The sequence below is a fragment of the Leptosomus discolor genome, chromosome 10 (genome assembly GCF_034619465.1).
Source record: "Leptosomus discolor isolate bLepDis1 chromosome 10, bLepDis1.hap2, whole genome shotgun sequence".
In the NCBI taxonomy this organism is placed as follows: Eukaryota; Metazoa; Chordata; class Aves; order Leptosomiformes; family Leptosomidae; genus Leptosomus; species Leptosomus discolor.
The window spans coordinates 18,547,672-18,565,771 of NC_141400.1; the positions used below are offsets into that span (position 1 = coordinate 18,547,672).

Genomic DNA, 18,100 nt, shown 5'->3' on the forward strand with positions numbered 1-18,100 from the left:
TTCCCTACAATCCGAGCTGCTGGGCATCAGTCTCTTTCCATTACATCCGGTGCCCTGCTCAACAAAAATATTGTTATTTACACTGTAAAACTAAATGCTGTGTTATTCTTGGCTTAAAAAAAAACCCACACTGATGAAGAAAGATGTTCCTCATTGTAATAGACTGTTAATTTTCAGATTTTTTTTATAATTGCTGAACTGACTGTAACTTCAACACCAATCCAATCTAGCTTTCAAACTCCAATAATGGTATTACTCATATATTCATCAAAGCACAGGATTGTTTGCACTAGAAATCTCCAGATAACCTGCTTACTCAGTGAGGCTGGAGATAGCTGTCAGGCCCTAATATTTCATTTCCTGAATAAATGTTTCATAGACTCCATACTCTGACTGTGGAAAGAGTAAAATATTCTTTTGATCATTCGTTTGAAATATTTTCTTCGTCCTTTAAAAATGAATGTAAACCAGGATGCAGTCAGCAGTAAGACAATTAAGTTGGATAAACCGATACACAGAGATTTAATGACACTTTGTATTCTTTAAAGAGATGCAAAAGCAAAGAGTCTCGCTCTTCTGCATACACCTGACCTCTATTTTGCCAGGTTTAGGGACAAAATGCCCCTGAAGATGCTGCCCAAACTTCCCATTCCCAGCTAGCCTTGATGCCATGGCTAGCTGGCACATACCACACACCCAATGTCTGTGCAGTCCCACCCTTGAGACCCAGGGCAGATGTGAGGATCTGTACCCGCACGTGCCCAGCATTTCACCAACTAATATTGCCTTCAGGCCTGCCCTGCCTGTACCGAGTTCAGAAACCAGAAGTCTTGTGATTGACCCCAAGGAGCTCTTTCTCATAAAATAAAAATACTAGAAAATTCTGTATTTGTTAATTTGGCCCATACAGGAATGTCGTGACATTAATACCCACAAAACTGCAAGGCAGGCATAATTACAGGGGTTGAGAGTCCATCCTCCTCTAAGTGGATGTGCACCAGTGGAGCTAGAGAGCTAGCGTGAGAGCTAGGCTGCTTTTCGTGTTGACCCTCCATAACCCTCACCTGCTTGGTAAGCAAACACTAAGAACAAGACCAAGCAGCAATTTAACTTGCAGTACCTTAGAATACTCTGAAGAATCCTTTTAGAAATACAGAACTGCAGAAAACCAGAGGTGGTGGTCACCTGTCTGTGAAAACCATATTGTTTCTGGAGCCGAAAGGCACACACCGAGGACAGCTGGGCTTCTTCCCTCAGGCGTGCACAACTCTGCAATTATGTGTTTTATGAAACGTGAGTTGCCAAACATATCTATTTATTTATTACAACATTTGATGGCTGATTAGCAACAGCGAGCCCACCAGCTTTCTTGGTGGTAATTACCATTTTGTTATTTTCCTTCCTTCTCTGCCTGACTGTGGCCCCTGTCACCCCCTGCCTTAACACTTGGGCTGAAAGCCCTTTGGCATGAAGACAACACCCCGGTTTTGTGTGTGTAGAGCCCACAGCATGTGTAGAGCCCACTCATGAGTCTGAGACACTATAATAATTCAAAGACTGATACACCAACAGAATCCAGTGCCATACACTCAGAACCTGTTTCCACTCTGCTTTAAAACACCAATAAATAAGAATTTTACTCGCTGCTTATTTTGTTAGGTATTTTTATCAAGGGAGCCAGTCGCAACAAGTAGAACCTTGAGCTGGTTAAAGCTTATTTCAAGTGAATTTAAAATAATGCACTCACTCTCTAGACTTATATATCTTTACAAAGAAAATGGCAAGCAATCCAGAACATTCAAAGCGTAACGACATTCAGATGTGTCTAGACATAAATAGCAACTTCTAAACCAAGAATTTGCCTCTGGAGTCTTTTCAGTAGGCCCTCAAATAGAAAATATTTAAAAGGAGACCATGATAGCATAATTTCTCTTTGTTTGAGGGAAGGATGGAGTGAATGTGTCATAAGGCACTACGAAAGAACAAGAGAAATCTCAGTGAGCCAAAATGAAAGGACTTCATTATAGACAAAATCCTCGCTGCATTTAAATCAATCATAAATCTGTTGACTTCAGTAGCCAAGGATTTCATGACACAGCTTCAACCAAAAACAATTTTCAGCACCATATTGTACAATTTGAGGCCTCGATTTTCTCTTTTTCTGTACATTACTAAGGATCTTCATACACAAGAGCTGCAGGATCTGGCCACACGCCTATCGCAGAGCCCAGGCAGAGCCTCCACTCGAAGCTGTGGCTGAAGCAGAGCTCACCAGGGGCTTCCAACAACCCCTTGAGCAATATCCCAAACTTCCAGAATGGAAAAATTCTTTCTAAATGGTGAGTATAGTTGGGATTTCTTTGTTTATCAGTAAATCACTGGAATTTCAGTGCTAACAAGTTAGCGTTTTAACAAATTGACAGTAAAGAATGCCCTTAAGAACAGCCGGCACACATCCTGCGATAGGGAGGCACTAACACTACCTGCTCACAGCATCCAGCTATGCCACCACTGACCTCTCCCAAGCAGGTGTGGGAGACTGAAACACTCTCCTCACATCCCAGTTTCTGGGGAAAAACACCAGCAACGAGTGAAACAAGGAGAGCTCTGCCTTTGCCTCGTGAGTTATCGCGCCGTAACCACACCCCCCCCTTATCTACACACACAGCAGGCTTGAAGCAGATGAATTGCAGTGCAAAGACCTGTAATTTCTCCTGGTTTATTTCTTTATACAGAGGAGCAAGCACACAAACAAAACCGGGAACAACAATTTGAGTTCTCCAGTCTACCCCTTTTCCTGCTTAATAAAGGGTATGCTTTGCTACCACTTAATTCAATGGAAAAATTCCTTTAGGTCTCCATGGGAACAGCATTGGGTCTATAATACTTAACTATAAGTACCAAATTCTATAAGCTCTGGCTGAAACTTTTTAGTGTCCTTTTAAAGATCTCTGCGGATAAAGAACTTCAGGCTCTGGAGTCAATAAAGTCAATGAAGCAGCTTTCACAGGCATCAAAACTTCACTTTCAAACTTTTCTACAAAATAGTTACTGGAATTTGGGGAAAGCGAGCACAAAGAAAACACTGTAATAACTAACACAATGACCCTTTCAACAAGGAGAGCGAGCAGCCTTTTTAATGAAATTGGACTTCACGTACGTTTGGACCAGACAGTGAAAGGCAATCTCTCACCAGCACATCACAAGGCCAATAATGTGTAAACAGATAATAGCAAGAGCTGCGTGGTTCATAATTAATTCAAAAGAGATGGCATTTCTGCCTTCTTCCCGCTTCTGGTCAGTCACTGAAGACAATTTGCCTCTCAGTCTGTGTGAAGTACCGTATTGCAGAACTAAATCCTTCTATTCCCACCACGACAGCAATAACGTGAAGTGATACAAGTGACAGCATTTACACTTACTGGACATTGCACTTGTGTGGCATTCTGGACAAAACCCTGAAACTTCTCTTCACATCCAAATGAACTTCAAAATTACCAGAAATATGAGCAATAAACGAATGGGGATGATAATAATAGTGTTATTAATAATCCGACATTGAGACCAAGCAGTTCAAAGTTCAACTCAGCTTTGAAAACAACGTGGATGCGTTCACTGGTTTGTGAGCAAAGGTTTATCCAGGCTAAAATCAAACGTGGGTCTCAGTTGCTTGGGATGACCTTCCTGTGACCAGCGAGTTCCCTGATGCGTGTGTCCGTGGGGGCCCCGTCATGCCCGAGCTGCAGGGTGCGGAGGTGTCGCCGTGCCAGGGCTGCCATGTCCTGCCCCGCTCAGCCGCTGGTATGTGTACCCAACGGGCAGCTGTCAAAACGATTCGGCCTAGAAATGAATCAGACACGGCAGTTAATGACCCAAATTGAAAAACAAGGAAAGAAACACAAGATCTTTTTAGCTACACGGGCTGAGGGCGGATCAGCCTGCGCTACAGGTGGAGGCCCGGGGAGGTGAAGCCAACCCACCTCCGATGCTAACGGCCTCCGCAGCGCGGTGGCTCATAAATCAGTCAGCACCATCGTGCCATAGTACTGCCTTTATACTGCAGACTGACCCAGCCCTGGCACACATTGAAGGGCAGAGATAATTTATTTTATGACATCACTGAATTCCTGATTAAAACATTCACGTACTGGGATTTTAAAACGCACTTTCTTTTACTAACGTTTTTGCTAGCTCAGAAAACCCCACGCTACGACCACATCATAAAGAAAAAGGCTTCATTTTGGGTGCTGAACAACACACACTGTTTAAGAGCGGCGTGTTTACTTTCTGGCAGGATCCAGCTTTCACACAGCCCAGCTCAGAAATACGACTCTACACAAGCGTTAGGAATGGAGCCACGCAGTCATGGAGGCTGGAACGTTACCATTAGTGGGACAGTACCAAATACAGAAGGTATCCTCTCTTAAGAATCTTTATTTCCAGCGCAGAAACATGGGAGAATGACGAGAAACCTTCAGGGAATACTGCAATTTCCATAGCTTGTGATGCTAATTACAGTCATTATCAGAGACTCTACAAGTTCTGTGTGTTTTTTGTTCTCTGCTCACGGAAGCTGGGATATGAGATGAACTCAAGGTACAATAACAATGCTAAGCAAAAAAACCCCAAACACTAAACCCCATTTATTTTCAACACTACTACCTAATTATTTAAAGTTTCAATAATAATCTTCTCGAAAAGCCCTCTCCTCTCCTGTGTACATTCACACACATAATCTAAGGTATGTTCTTCTCTAAAATGACGTCTATCCTTCCAATTCACAGCAAAAGCAGAGCAGCACAGGGGTTTTAATGGGGTCTATTCTTTGATTCTACCTATTTTATTTTTTTTTTAGATTTAGGTCCTTTTTCCTTTGCTTTTCCATTCTGCTTTTAATATGAAGAGATTTCTAGAGATTAACTGTGACGAAGCCTCATGTTCAACAAAACGCATACAATAACACACAATTCTTCTTTGGTCTCCTAGTTAGTGGACTGGTTTTATCCCAAAAGCTTCCACAACACAAAGAGAATGCCTCCTAAATCACTCACCACTCTGGCTACACGGTGTTCGTATGGCCCAAGCACCCAAGCGAGGGTTTACCACCGTGCCCAGGGCGACATCTGGGTTTACACCCTCTGCAGAAGTCAGGAGCCCTGAGAAGGACCCGTAAGCCCCCGCCAGCACGGGCAGCAGGACTCACACCTGCCTGGAGCTGGGCAGTGGGACACGGGCGTGGAGGAGAGTGCCTTCAATCCTGCGCTTCCCTGGTCCACGTGGAGCAAAGCCAGTGTGTTCGAAACACAGGAGGAGGAGGAGGCACCACCTCTGTGCACTTACACAGCAGTCAGAGTCCTGACTTTATTCCCTGCCTGAAGAATTTTGCAGCTCGAGCTCTTCCTTTCCAGGAGAATACTCCAATGTACTCTGCTGAAGCTCTCCCGTTAGAAAGATTAATGATATCAGGGAGAGAAGGACAGGTAATTGTTTTATCCAGTGACTTAAACAACAAATTAAACAGAGTGCTGGAGCTGGGGCTGCCTGCTCTCTGGAGTCTCTGGCCACTCACTCCCTGCTCGCAGCCCAGTCAGGCTCTCGTGCTTTCCTGCGCTGTGGAGCCCCATCAAAAGGAGAGGTGGAGAACACCGCCTTGCCAACGCACACATTACAGCAGATTGTCTGTTGATGACATCTTTCCTCTTCCAAAAAACCAATTCTAAACAAATAAGGCACAGTATTTGCCTGGGACAGCTTCCACAAACAGTGAAATGCTCAAATGGAAACACTAGGTAGGGAAGTCTGGCCAGATAAGGAGGCTCTTCCTCTGCGTTTTTATGTACACCAACGGCTGTTCTCACACAGTCTTGACGTGTTAAACACGAAGTATTTAACTATCCGTCTGTGTTATCCCACCTATTTTATTTTGAATAACTGAATGCCACTGTAGTGATCAGGGTTTCTTCCTTTTTTCCTGTGAATTTTTTACTAGGGACCTCCTAATCTCTAAATATTTAAAGCTTTGTTTGTTTGACACACGAATTAATTGACTATTAATACAAAACCTCCCACAAAGAAGTGACAGATAAACCACCTCAAGCTTTAATTTCTCAACTCCGCACAGCCTAAGGCTCCGATTCTGCAATTACACACATTTATCTGTACCACGGTGAAGAATCCCAATGGGACGACTCGCACGAGTGAAGTTAATCACATTTGTGAAGATCTGAGTCCCGTCGTTTTGGCTTGGGACTGTATTTGGATGAGACACCTTCAGGGAACCAAGATCTGAAGGAAGCAGCACCAGCAGTGCCGTGTTTGATGCTTCTCATGTGCACTGTTGGTGCCATAAACCTGACGGCGAAGGTGTTCTCGTACTGGAAACTCAGGTTGGGGGATCCCTGCGAATGGCTCACGCCCGCGGCCCTGCCACCGGCCTCCTCCTAACCCCCACAGAACTCCTGCAGGTCTGGGTGTCTCCGTCCGTGCAGCTGTCAAATCAGGTGACTGACATGCATGTACAGCACAAGAGCACTGTTATGAATCAGTTTAAAACGTCTCCAAATTGATTTTAGATCTTTATGCGGAACCCCATGGAAAAAATGTGATTATGAACGGTTGAATATCAATGAACCAAAGCCCCTGTGAGAAGCTATAAAACCAAAATCTGCGTATTCATCAGTACTTCCTTAATTAATCCCACTGTCCTAGCAAGCTTAGTGTATTTCATTTCCTAATTAATTAAAAAAACCAAGCACCCCAGTACACCATTTAAGAAACTAACTGTACCACGAAGTTTATCATGACTACACTGTGCTCTCGTGAATCCGTACACCTCTTTTGTCCTTAAATTTCACCGGACTTGCTGTTCCTGCAGCATAAAGAGGGACATGGCAGTTATCTGCTTTTAAGCCGCCCACGACCCGCACTCCGTACCCGTTGTTTTGCCAACATAAAGTTCCCAGGACGTTTTCAGGGCGGTGTCGAGGCCATTCTCACCCTCTCCTGAAGGATGGGTGCGTTAACCTCTGCCTTGCAACACCGGGGGCCAAGAGCCTGGGTTGGCCCCGGCCCATTCCTAAGGGACACCTTCACTAGCGGCTCCTCCGAGCGCAGCCGAGGGCCGCCCAGCCCTGCCAACAGCCACGGGGCCGGCTCGCTTATCACCACCTCCCTGGGGACCTCCCGGGGCTTCCCCAGCCCGCCTCTGCAGCTCGGCCTCGCATCGCCCTGCGCCCGCAGCCGTTTGACGCCTTCCACCGCTCCCGCCCCGGGCTCGGTTGACAGGCCCGGCCAGGCCCGGGGCGGGGGCACGGCCAGGCCCGCAGGGGAGGCACGACGGGCCGCGCAGCCCCGCGGGCAGGGCCCGGCGCTCCCGCAGCACCGGCGCGGCCGCGGCCCTGAGGGGAACGCGGAGGCCGCGGGCTCGGCTCGCAGCTCCCCCTCGGCAGGGGCGCGGCTGCGCGCAACGCGCCTGCGCGGCCCCGCCCGCGCTCCTCCAGGGCAGACGAGGCGCGGGGCAGAGCGGCCGGACAGGAGGAGGCCTTCCGGTGCGTGCGGAGCCCGGCGGCGGCGGCGGCGGCGGGCGGCCCGGCGGCTGAGCAGCCGCTCCGCGCTGCAATGCTAAATCCGCAGCGGGGGAGCTCATAAATGTACGGAGAAGGCGATAAACGAGCGGCTCCGGCACCAGACCAGCTGCCAGGCGGGCAGCGTTGGCGTGAAATCCCGCCAAACTAGCCCCGCCCCGCTCACAGCATCGCCCTCGGCTGCGGCGCGGCGGGACGTTTTCCACCGGATTTGTAACTCCTCGCTCCAAATCCTGCCCCCAAACACACCCGCGTGCCTAAAACCGGTGGGTTTGCTCCGGGTTTGCAGCGCCGATCGCAAATTAAACCTCCCGCTTCAGCTACTCTCCTCAGACAGCCGCCGCCTCCATCCCAGAGACACAAAACCCTTTCCTGAGCTTCATCCGGCTGTAACCCGGCTGCTCAGGAATCATCAAATTAACGTGGACTCTAATGACGTGTCAAAAATAAACACTGCAACAGGAGGCAAAAATCAAAAACTGCCAAAGTTTAGACTAATTCTTAGGAACAGGAATCCTTTCCGTGTTAGGGACAAAACCCCCCTGCACTGATGTTACTTTAAGCTACATGACAGCGCTTTGCCAGCATGACCATAACTTCACCATAGTCAAAGGGCAAATGGGATCTTTTGGGGTTTCTGTGAGTTACTAGATGTAGATCGAAGAATTTTTAATCACAAATTCACCGACTCAAGGAAAGCAAACTGACTCACCAAGGCTCGAGTTCAGTATTATTTAGCACAAATGTTTCTAAGCCTTTGCACACTACCTACAGGTTTCTAACAACCCTTACCCAAGGTAGAACAGTGTTGCTCCACAAGCTGCTGCCACAGAGTGGTTTCTAAACTGAATCGTGCTGCTCCTGTACACTCCAAAGCCAGCTGAGGAGCAGGTGAGGTGTATGTGGCTGTTCCTGTTTCACTGTGTTAATGAGACGAACTTTCGGTAACACCACACATGAACATTTTCTCTTCTAGCTGAAATGAACTTCACTGCTTTTTGGGCAGCCCTGAGCTGTATTTTGGTACAGGATTTGGGTTTTTTTAATATATATGTCACACTGTGACAAAGGGATTACAATTCTACTGCTAGGGGGGCAAAAAAAAGGCCTAATTGCTTATTGTACTCATCCAGCCTCATTTACAGGATACAGGAAGAAATTACCACATCAACATTTACAAAATAAACCAACCCAAAACTTCTTTAAAACTGGCGCTTTAAGAGTACGTGGAACCTCTGTGATACAGACACAAGCCCTGACCACATGGTACACAGCCAAGTTTTAGAGGAACTCCGCTAAACCTGCAGGCCTGTTTTCTTCTGTTGGTTCATTCTTTCCCTACCCCCAAGGGAAACCAACGGGACACCTCCTTCATTATCTGAAGATAGCCACAACTCTATGACAGTATCAGTGTGTGAATACAGGACAGGCTCAGATGACAACATTTTACAACTTGGTAAAATACCATCTCTCTGAAAAACAAAGATTATTAGAACAGAGTATGACCAAGGCTGCCCATCAGGTCCTCTTTGCAGCTCTGCCACTGGTTTGAAGCGGGACTTTCAGCAAAACCGTTGCCTGTTTCCCCTTGCTGTTTGTGAGCTGGCAGCTACCGGTACTTCTCTTCCTTGTACAACTGAGGACACCTACAATCAAGTTAAGCTCTGGTGCAGAAGCAGAGACATCCAGTGAAGACAGTTACATCATGGATTAACTCCTCTGGTTGTAAAGTGCACGGTAGAATCAGCACGGGCCAAAAGGAAAAACGGACTAAAAATGAGCCCTTTGAAAGAGATACAGAGTGAGCAGAATGTCTTGCACTAAGGTTATGTATTTAACAGTTTTACATGAAATATTTATATATAAAAAACTTTGTTAAGTGCTTTTTCTCCAATTTAAAAATCTAAAGAATTCAAAAATAAGGCATTCGATATTTGAAAAAGTACAGATTTACAAAATGTGTATATTCTGTCATGAAAACTCCACACCAACATTATACACTTGGAAAAAAAATACAAACAGGATATATTACAAATTTATGTAGCAATAACTTAGTTCATACCATGCAATAAAAAGTACGTTAATCAAGATACACAAGCTTTTAAGTTTCCTAAACTGGAGGGCTTAATTTTGTTTGCAAATGAGTTTTGATGCAAATTCTTAGAACAGTGGCACTTGAAATTTCTGGTAGCCTGTCTATTGAGAGTTAAATTGTACATAAGGATTATGAGGACGGAGAGAAACAAAGCAGCTGTTATGAATCATTCCAACTTTGTTCGACAATCGCTGAAACTCTTTTCTCATATTCACGTTTGTTCTCCTGATAGAGCTGTGCCGCCTGACTGTTTGCTGGGCTGTTTGGATTAGGTTCGTCAAGCAGAGACTGTAAAAAAAAAAAAAAAAGGAAAACAAAACATGAGACAAACCAACACATGCCAAATCTGGGAAAAATCAACTTAAACCTGTGCCATCACGTGTTTCAGGAGGCAGACATGACTCAGAAGAGCCTAACTGAAAAAAAAACCCAGTTAAACCCACAATTACACACTGAGCCTCAAATTACGCACTGCGCTGCGCACACCTCTGGGTTCACAAACCAACCAGGTACGTGGTCATCTGGGCCAGTTACCAGTGTTGCTAACTGGTGCTAACTGGTGATTTGGTAATTACACTACTGTTGTCAGGCAGGACTAAAGAAGGGCTTAAGACGCCTCCTACGAAACTGCAGAAAAATACAAACAATCACACGGGAGAAAAGTGCACGTTTGTGCTGTGCGAGGCCATCGATACTTATTGCCAGCAAAGCAGGTTCCAGCAGGATTGTCTCCTTTGGGACTTCACAGGGCAAAGCTTCACGATGAAGGCTCGTGTTTCAAATACAAGGCAAATTTCTACATCTGATGTCCCAGCTTGACTAAACAGTTAAAAAGGAATCCAAAGCAGTAACTGTTTTCCTGATAAAAGCATATAATGGCAGTTTTGTAGCTCAAAATTACTAGTTACGTAGGTCAGCACTTAGCCTTTATTTGATCTAAAAAGCTACTGCTTGGCTCACAAGTAGCTGAAGTCCCCCCTGAGACAGATACCTGGCTACCCTCATCGCTGAGCTGTGCCTTCTGGAACAAAGTTATTTGCTAAACCAGATGCAAAGTTACCTGAATTGAAGTTAAAATAGATGAAACGTCGTACGTTGGACTCCAGCGATTCTGAAGAATATCTAAACATATGCTGCCATCCGCATAAACTGTGAACACAGAGATGTTGGTTAGAAACTCTCAGATTTATTTCATAGTTAGTTTGTTACACGCTGCTCGAGGCAGAGTTACTGTTCCAATTCAGTCTGGGCTTAAATCGAGGCTTTAGGAAAGAGAACAGCAGTTACATCTCTCCATCTTCTGTAGCTTGACACCTCGCATTGTGAAGGATATCTATTACTGGAAGTAACAGAACACTGAACAGGAAAAGAAGGAAGGTCTAAAGATTTTGGGGCAGGAACTGGGAGACTTGGTTTCTTGCTCCTCTTGTGTCACTGGCCCATGTGCACACAGAGGAGAGGCCTCCCAGCGAGCAGCCCAGCGGAACCCACCGCGCCAGCCGAGGGTCTCGCAGCCACCACGCACCAACAGCGGGATTTCCCGCCCCGTTCTCACATACTCTGCACTCCCCACGCGACGCCCCAAGGCGGAGAACAGAAAATATTGGAAAAGCGTGCCTGAAATCCTGCTTCTGCCTGGACACCCATCAGGAGCCTTAATAGAGCCCGCATGAAACAGACTCGTCACTCCAACTCTCACACCCTCGTCGTCTTGTTTGTGCCAATAAACCCCGACAAATTAGGAAAACCTTGCTGGAGGCAGGCCGGCCTGCATGCCACACGACAGGGGAGCGGTTGGACAGCACTGTCTGAAGTCACAGAGCTGAAGCCAAGGTCGGCCTCTGTTCGAGGGGAGCTCAAGCTACAAGAAATGCTCAAATGGCCTTACACTTCAACCCCTAAATTGAATCTACACCCCCCTTTGCTACCAGAGGGGCTTGGAAAAGCAAAAGGCGTGGTTTGGGTCTTCTGCATGTGAGAATAACGGGATAAAACCTATCCAGTGCTGGAGCAGGAACCGTGGCACCCTCTCTCATCGAGCTGCCCACACCACTCGGTTCGGGTCAGCCACCTCCCCTGCCACTGCGCGTTCCCACCTTCTTCCTCGCACTAGTACTGGTGAACCCAGTGAAGGGAGGGATGTGGCTGAAGTCTCACCCAACAGAAATCAACCAGTTCCCTGCTCCAGTTCCCGACTGCTGTTAAACAGAAGGGTGCAGGAATATGCAACCAGCATCGCCTCTTTGAGCCAACCTAAGTGCAGCTGCTGCTGAAAATGCTCACACGCTTTGCTGCTGAGGCTATCTATTGATTAGCAAGAGACAGAGAGCTGCTTCTTAATAGCATCATAATTCTTAATTTTTCATCGAGTACTTGCTGTCCCAGCCATCTACTTAGGAGGCTGCAATGAAGAGAGATGGAGAGCTGTTAAGCATTCAGGAGCTTTGTAGAATGCATGACCACACCATAATATTTAATGGGTATCATAGCTGAATAAAAATGATGTACTCACCATTTGGATGGAACATTTTTGATAAAAACCTAACAGTTGGAGGCTTATTTGGATATTCTTCTGAAAATTCTATTACTAGTTTAAAAGTACCTGTCCAAACAAACATAAACACAGTCAGATAACTAACAACAAAAGAACATCTCCAGGAACATTTACAACAGAAGTTATGTGCTCCATGATCAGTATGTCTTCTCACCATTAAACAAACAAACAGAGTCTGGTTTCTTGTATTTCAACTGATCAGGGAACTCTGGAACTCCTACTGAGCGACAGTAAGAAACCCAGCAGCAGCAGGTGGGTAGAAGCTTGGTGACTCACTGCATACACGGCAGAGGCAGGTAGATCCAACAGCAATTATCCCACTGCCCTCCCCCCTTTTTCTGTGTCCCACCGTGCCAGTTCCACGGACTTGGGTGACTTGAAGGTGTTTCATTAGGGCGGCACTGTGGTGCCAGCAAAGAAACACTGGAATTTCATCAGCAGCAATCTCAGCCTTTGGAGTTCACGAATGATTCACCGAAAACTTTTACCATGGATCAGTGAGCAATTTACAGTAACTCCTCCAGCCCAATGCAGAGAAAAAACCCATCTGCTGCTGATCACTGCAATAATACTGTAATTATTAAACTCATTATTCCTCATATGTCTAAGGGAGGTTCATTACACACCAACTTTCATGTTTATGTACATATTCGGTATTCCCTCCCCTTCACCCAGTTCTATATTCAGAACAATTCATGAGTTTCCACCTGTTCTTTATTAGGAGAACAGAGATGAATCAAACACGCCACAAAGATGAAACCAGAAAAGCATGCTGTCTTGTTGAGCTTAGCTATGGAGATGTGAAAACACATCTGGCAGCATCAGAGCAACTTCCCCCACTAAAAGCGCTAGTGTTTATGTACAAACAAGTCTTGCCATAAGCATCGCTTCATAGCTTTCTAACTAACCATCAGCCACTATGACAAGACACTGCTTACATCAAAATATGTATTTTTATACCAAACAAGACCTTATTCCTTCACCTGCTTGCTTAGTTGGTTCCAAACGATATACAGATAACATCTATTATTTTTTCAAAGCAGAACAACGTTAATACTGGCCATATTTATAAGGAGAAGAGAGGATATAAAAGTTAGTGGCTTACCATCTTCAAAAGGTGTCCCTTCTGGCCTGAAAGGTTTTAAAAACAAACTCCAGTTAGAAATGATCATTATCTAAACAGGCACAATAAATTTGTATCTTCTTCCTCATCCTCCCCTAGATGTAGGTAGAGGCAACAATTTAAATATCCAGAGGCAACCTCTGGAGAGCTTTGTCGTATCTAAGACACCTTCCCACAGTCAATCTGCCAGTCGGGCTATCTCCTTTATCATCAGCCCCAACAAGACATGTGCCAGCACGTGACTAGGTGGGATTTAACGAGCACATGGCTAGCAAGGGTGCCTCCGTTCTGGGAGAGGGGCCTAGGCCAGCTCCTGCTCTACAGAACCTGCACCCTCTCCTGCTGGGCATCAACCCAACACCGCCAGTACAGCCGGATTTAACGTCCGGGACATGCAGCTCTGATGTATCTTAAAGAGGAACCCCGCTTTTTCATAACCCCACTCCTACACACTCTAACCTATTTATTAAGCCATATGCAAGCTTTATTTAACAAAAAAATATGAAATTAAAAATTTTTTTTCTTTCCTGAGCATTCTGTATTACCCCTGAAAACAGATTCTTTTCCGCAACAGCACACTTGGTCATTTTTCTAAGTTGGCTGACTTTATGGATATAAATGAAGGGAATAATTGTAAAAACAGAACCCGAGTTTTGTTATATTTAGCTCTTTGATATAGACTTTTATAGCGATCAAAAACTCTTACCCAAATATAACTGCATTCCACTGCATTATATTATTCTCAGATGGTGCACCACTGACACCCACAGGAGGGTCTTCTTGCAATCTAAGAATTACAAATATAGAATTACATGCCTTATATAAATGAAATACTTCCGTCTGCGAGTATAATTTAACAGTAATATCCAGATTTTGGAAATATTTTCTCATTCCAAATCACAGGGTACACAAAGCATTACAGGCAGATTACCAGTGCTCCAACAGGGCAGCCTACAAGATGATGCACATCAGGATTTCCTCATGTGTTCCACCAACACGCTGCAACAGCCCAACAGGTCCGATTCAGTGTGCAGGGAGCAAAACACTAACTCCAAGAATAATTTAAAGCACCACGGACAGCCGGGATTTACAGTCCCACCCAGTGAACGATGAAAGAGCGATTGCTGCTGGCTGCCACAATGAAGAAGAGGACAAATCGCAGCCCCAAACAGGAGCTGAAAAGCAGCCAGTGACACACACATACTTGCTGGGACCAAGGGCGAGGGACTGTCAGTGGAGCTTTTCCTGCGCTCCCGGATCCATGTCCGTGATGTGGCTAAATTTGGTATAAGCCTGTTTTGACTGGCAAGCTGATTGCTTCAAAAGGGAGCGAGGGGAAAACCTGGGTACTGCTCTTCTTCACAGTTAAACAAATGTGTTTATCGCTAAAGTAATCATGAAAGCTTTTTACATTATTTTTAGTTCCTTAATCCTTGGACTAGGGAAAAGCACGTCACTTACTGAAAGCCACACAAACTTGGACCAGACAGAAATACACACTGCAACCAAAGAGGATCCTCTCCTTCTGCCCATCCTTCTCCATGCCGATGTTTCTGCTTAAGGATCCCCTCAGACCCTGAACCAACAAGCCCCCACCGCCTGATGAGCAATTTCCCTGATCAAACCCCTTCAGTGGCAGCTCCTACCCACTCTCAGCCTCTTGAGTTATGCAAGAGTAGAGAAAATGCAGTGCCTGCCCTTGCTTCAGAAGCAATTCTTGAGCATCAGCGTGTCGTTCGACCACATCACAGCACACTGTTAGGAGCCAGCCGCCACCGACAGCCCTGCAGACCAAGGGACAAGTCCTGACTAACCATCGGCAGGCAAAGGCCGATTTATTCAGCGCTGACCCCGGCCCGCAGCCAGGACATTCTCCTGCGTTGCAGGGCCCAAGTCGGTGATAAAACCCCGCGTGGACGTGGAGGCTGAGCCCCGGCGCTGCCCTGCAGAGACAGCCCAGACGCAGGGCTCGCTCCGCTTGCGGCTCCGACCCCCTCTGAGCTCTGTGTTTACACCCCTGCTCTCAAGCACACGCAGTTCAGACAGCTGAGTATCAACAGCACAAACCACCTACTATTTTGGTCAGGGAGAGCAGGAACGGGACCTCTTCCTCCGCGACAGCCAGGCTGCAGGGCAACAACAATGCCTGAGCATTCCGCCTGACAAAGGCACCTGAAGGGTGGCTTCGGTTTCAGGTCGGTTTGACAACTCACGTGTACCCTGCTGTTGAAGGGCCTAACTATGGAAAGGTTGTGGCAAGGACTGGAAATTAGACTGATCCACACAGGGCCTGGAAATCTTTAACAGCTAGGGAAAATGTAGTATTTGTAGCCCCTTTTGTAACAGGAAAAAAAAAAACCCAAACCCTTATTTTTTCTGTTGGCTTAGTCAAAGAAATCAGAGGAGATAGAAAATCTGTTCAACTGTTCTCTCTTCACTGTTCTTGACAATCACACTATGCAAAAGGAATTTATATTTAATAAAGTGAATCAGAGTTCACAGCTCACGATCTGCTTTTTCAGGGAGGTACAAGTAACATAAGGCTACAGAAAACTGTAACTTACGGTAGAAAAGTAAAAAAAAATACATGAAAAAGTTGCATAAGTTTTGGGGTATTAAAGTTGTCATATATTTGATAAATAACTTTTATGTGCTTTGTGTTTATTTGGTTACACTTTTCCACAGCTTTAAAGTCTTCTCTCCACCTTAAATTTCAAAATTACTAAGATTCATAAAATCATTAAAACCATGGTTGGTTGCAATCCTGAAAAATTGCTTAGTTCCTCACCCTGAAAAAATCACTGGTTCATGTAATCGGTGTAACCGAACACAATAAGAGACTGAATATCCTGTTTTGATTCGAACAGAAATCCAGCAACACCCACTTAGCAAACACCAACACCCAAACACAGCAGAAGAGGTAGGCTCCACATCTCAAAAACATCCAGCTTTTGTAGATTCACAAACCAGGCTTTTACCACTGCAGCTTTACATGCAGTCACGTAAAGCAACCACAATATGCATCAACTGTTTACTGATGTATTTTCAGGCACTGGGATAACATAGCTACGCTAAAAAAAGAGACACTATCAAAGCTGACTCACCTCCAGCAACTTATGAGCGACTCCAGTCCAGAGAAATCACACGACATATTGTAAAGCTTACAAAAGAACCCCCCCACCTTTTGCCACACTCTCTAAGCATGCTTACATGCCAGACTGGAAATAAATTATTCTAGAGTCTGTGGTTCAGTCATTAATATTTAAAAGAGTGCAACTAATAACTGCTTCTTTAGGAGTTTGTATATATTATACGACAGATTCCTCATGACTGAAGACCTTAGACAGAACAGCATGCACATAAAAACATTAAAGGACATTTTGCTTTTTACTACACACAGACAAATGGAGCGCTTGCTAATTCTTTGTGCTTCATCTTCAGCCGTCCGTCCCGAATTGCACTTATTTTCGGAGAGACCGCCAACCCAATAAGCCCCAAAGCACATCTAAATTCTGCTTGGTCTGTTCAGAAAACTGGGCCAAACACCTTCGGTGCGAGGAAGAGGAGGGGGAGCGGGAAGCACAGCACAAACTCTCGGCCAGCCCCGCACCGCCAGGCCCCTCCAAGGCAAGGGCACCCCTAAGACACTCGCCCCTAACCCCGCCAGCCCACCTGCCCCCCCGGCTGGGTGCTGCTCCTAGGGAGGCTCCCCCGCCCCGGGCCCTTCCCGGGGAGGCTGGGGGCTGCCCTTCTCTCGAAGGCACCGCTTCAACTTTTATCCTCAGACGCCCCCAGCCGTCGGCGCACGGGCGAGGCGGGCGGCCGGGGCGCCCAGCACAAACAAAGCCGGCCCTGCCCCGCGGGACGCCCCTGCTCACCCCCGGCAGGCATGGGGGCGGCCTCCCCGAAGGGCTCCCCACAGCACTTCCCCCCCCCCCCCCCCCCAGCTCCCCCGGGGGACGGGGAACGGGGGAAGCCGCTGGCTCGCAGCGCGCCCCTGCCCCGCCGCCCCCACCGGGGAGGACCCGGGGAAGGGGGCTCTGTGCCAGCCCCCGTCCCCAGCACAAAGAAGCGGGGCCGGGGGGACGAGCCAGGACACGCCGCGGCCCCCCTGCAGCCCTGCCGCTGCCCCATGCCCTGGCCCCCTCCCCTCTCCGGGGCAGCCGGAGCCCCGGCGGGGTCAGGCCCGCAACCGGACGGCTCTGCCCGGGCAGCAGCGGCGGCGCTTCCCCCGCTGCCAGGCCGGCCCCGGCCCCTCGGGCGGGGTGCCCGCGCCCCGCAGGACGGCGAGGCCGGGAAGGTGTGTGTGGGGGGGGTGTCCCCGCTCACCTCTTAAAGTCGCGCATCAGCCTGCGCCGCGCCGGGGTGGACATGATCGCCGCGGGGAAAAGAGTCCGCAGCTGCAGCGCCGCCTCCCTCCGCCGCTTGCACAAACAACCCGCAATGGCGTCTCCCTCCGCGGGGGGCGGGCCGCGCCGCTGGGCCGGCCGACGTCGCTGGGCGGCGGAGGGGAGGGGAGGGGAGGGGAGGGGAGGGGAGGGGAGGGGAGGGGAGGGGAGGGGAGGGGAGGGGAGGTGGGAACGGCGCCGGGCCGGCCCACTGCACCGCGGGGGGGGGGAAATGTGGGGGTGTCAGGGTGCCGGCGCGGCCCGAAACACGGCGGGGGGCTCGAGGGAGCAGCACCGGCGTGAGCGAGAACGGAGGCGGTTGCAAATCGTGGTGGAGAAATGTTTGTACCCCCCGGG

The 18,100-nt window shown here is 47.5% G+C and overlaps 1 protein-coding gene across 1 annotated transcript; it reads right to left on the reverse strand.

Annotated features, from left to right (window-relative positions):
* Positions 1-9,514: 9,514 nt before the first annotated feature.
* UBE2B (ubiquitin conjugating enzyme E2 B) lies at positions 9,515-17,784 on the reverse strand. The gene is made up of 6 exons (XM_086470893.1): positions 17,685-17,784; positions 14,062-14,142; positions 13,338-13,363; positions 12,191-12,280; positions 10,739-10,827; positions 9,515-9,966 (listed from the first exon to the last, which is right to left on the reverse strand). The coding sequence occupies exons 1-6, from the start codon at positions 17,726-17,728 to the stop codon at positions 9,838-9,840; spliced, it is 459 nt and encodes a 152-aa protein (XP_086327019.1). The 5' UTR covers positions 17,729-17,784; the 3' UTR covers positions 9,515-9,837.
* Between the last annotated feature and the right edge of the window lie 316 nt (positions 17,785-18,100).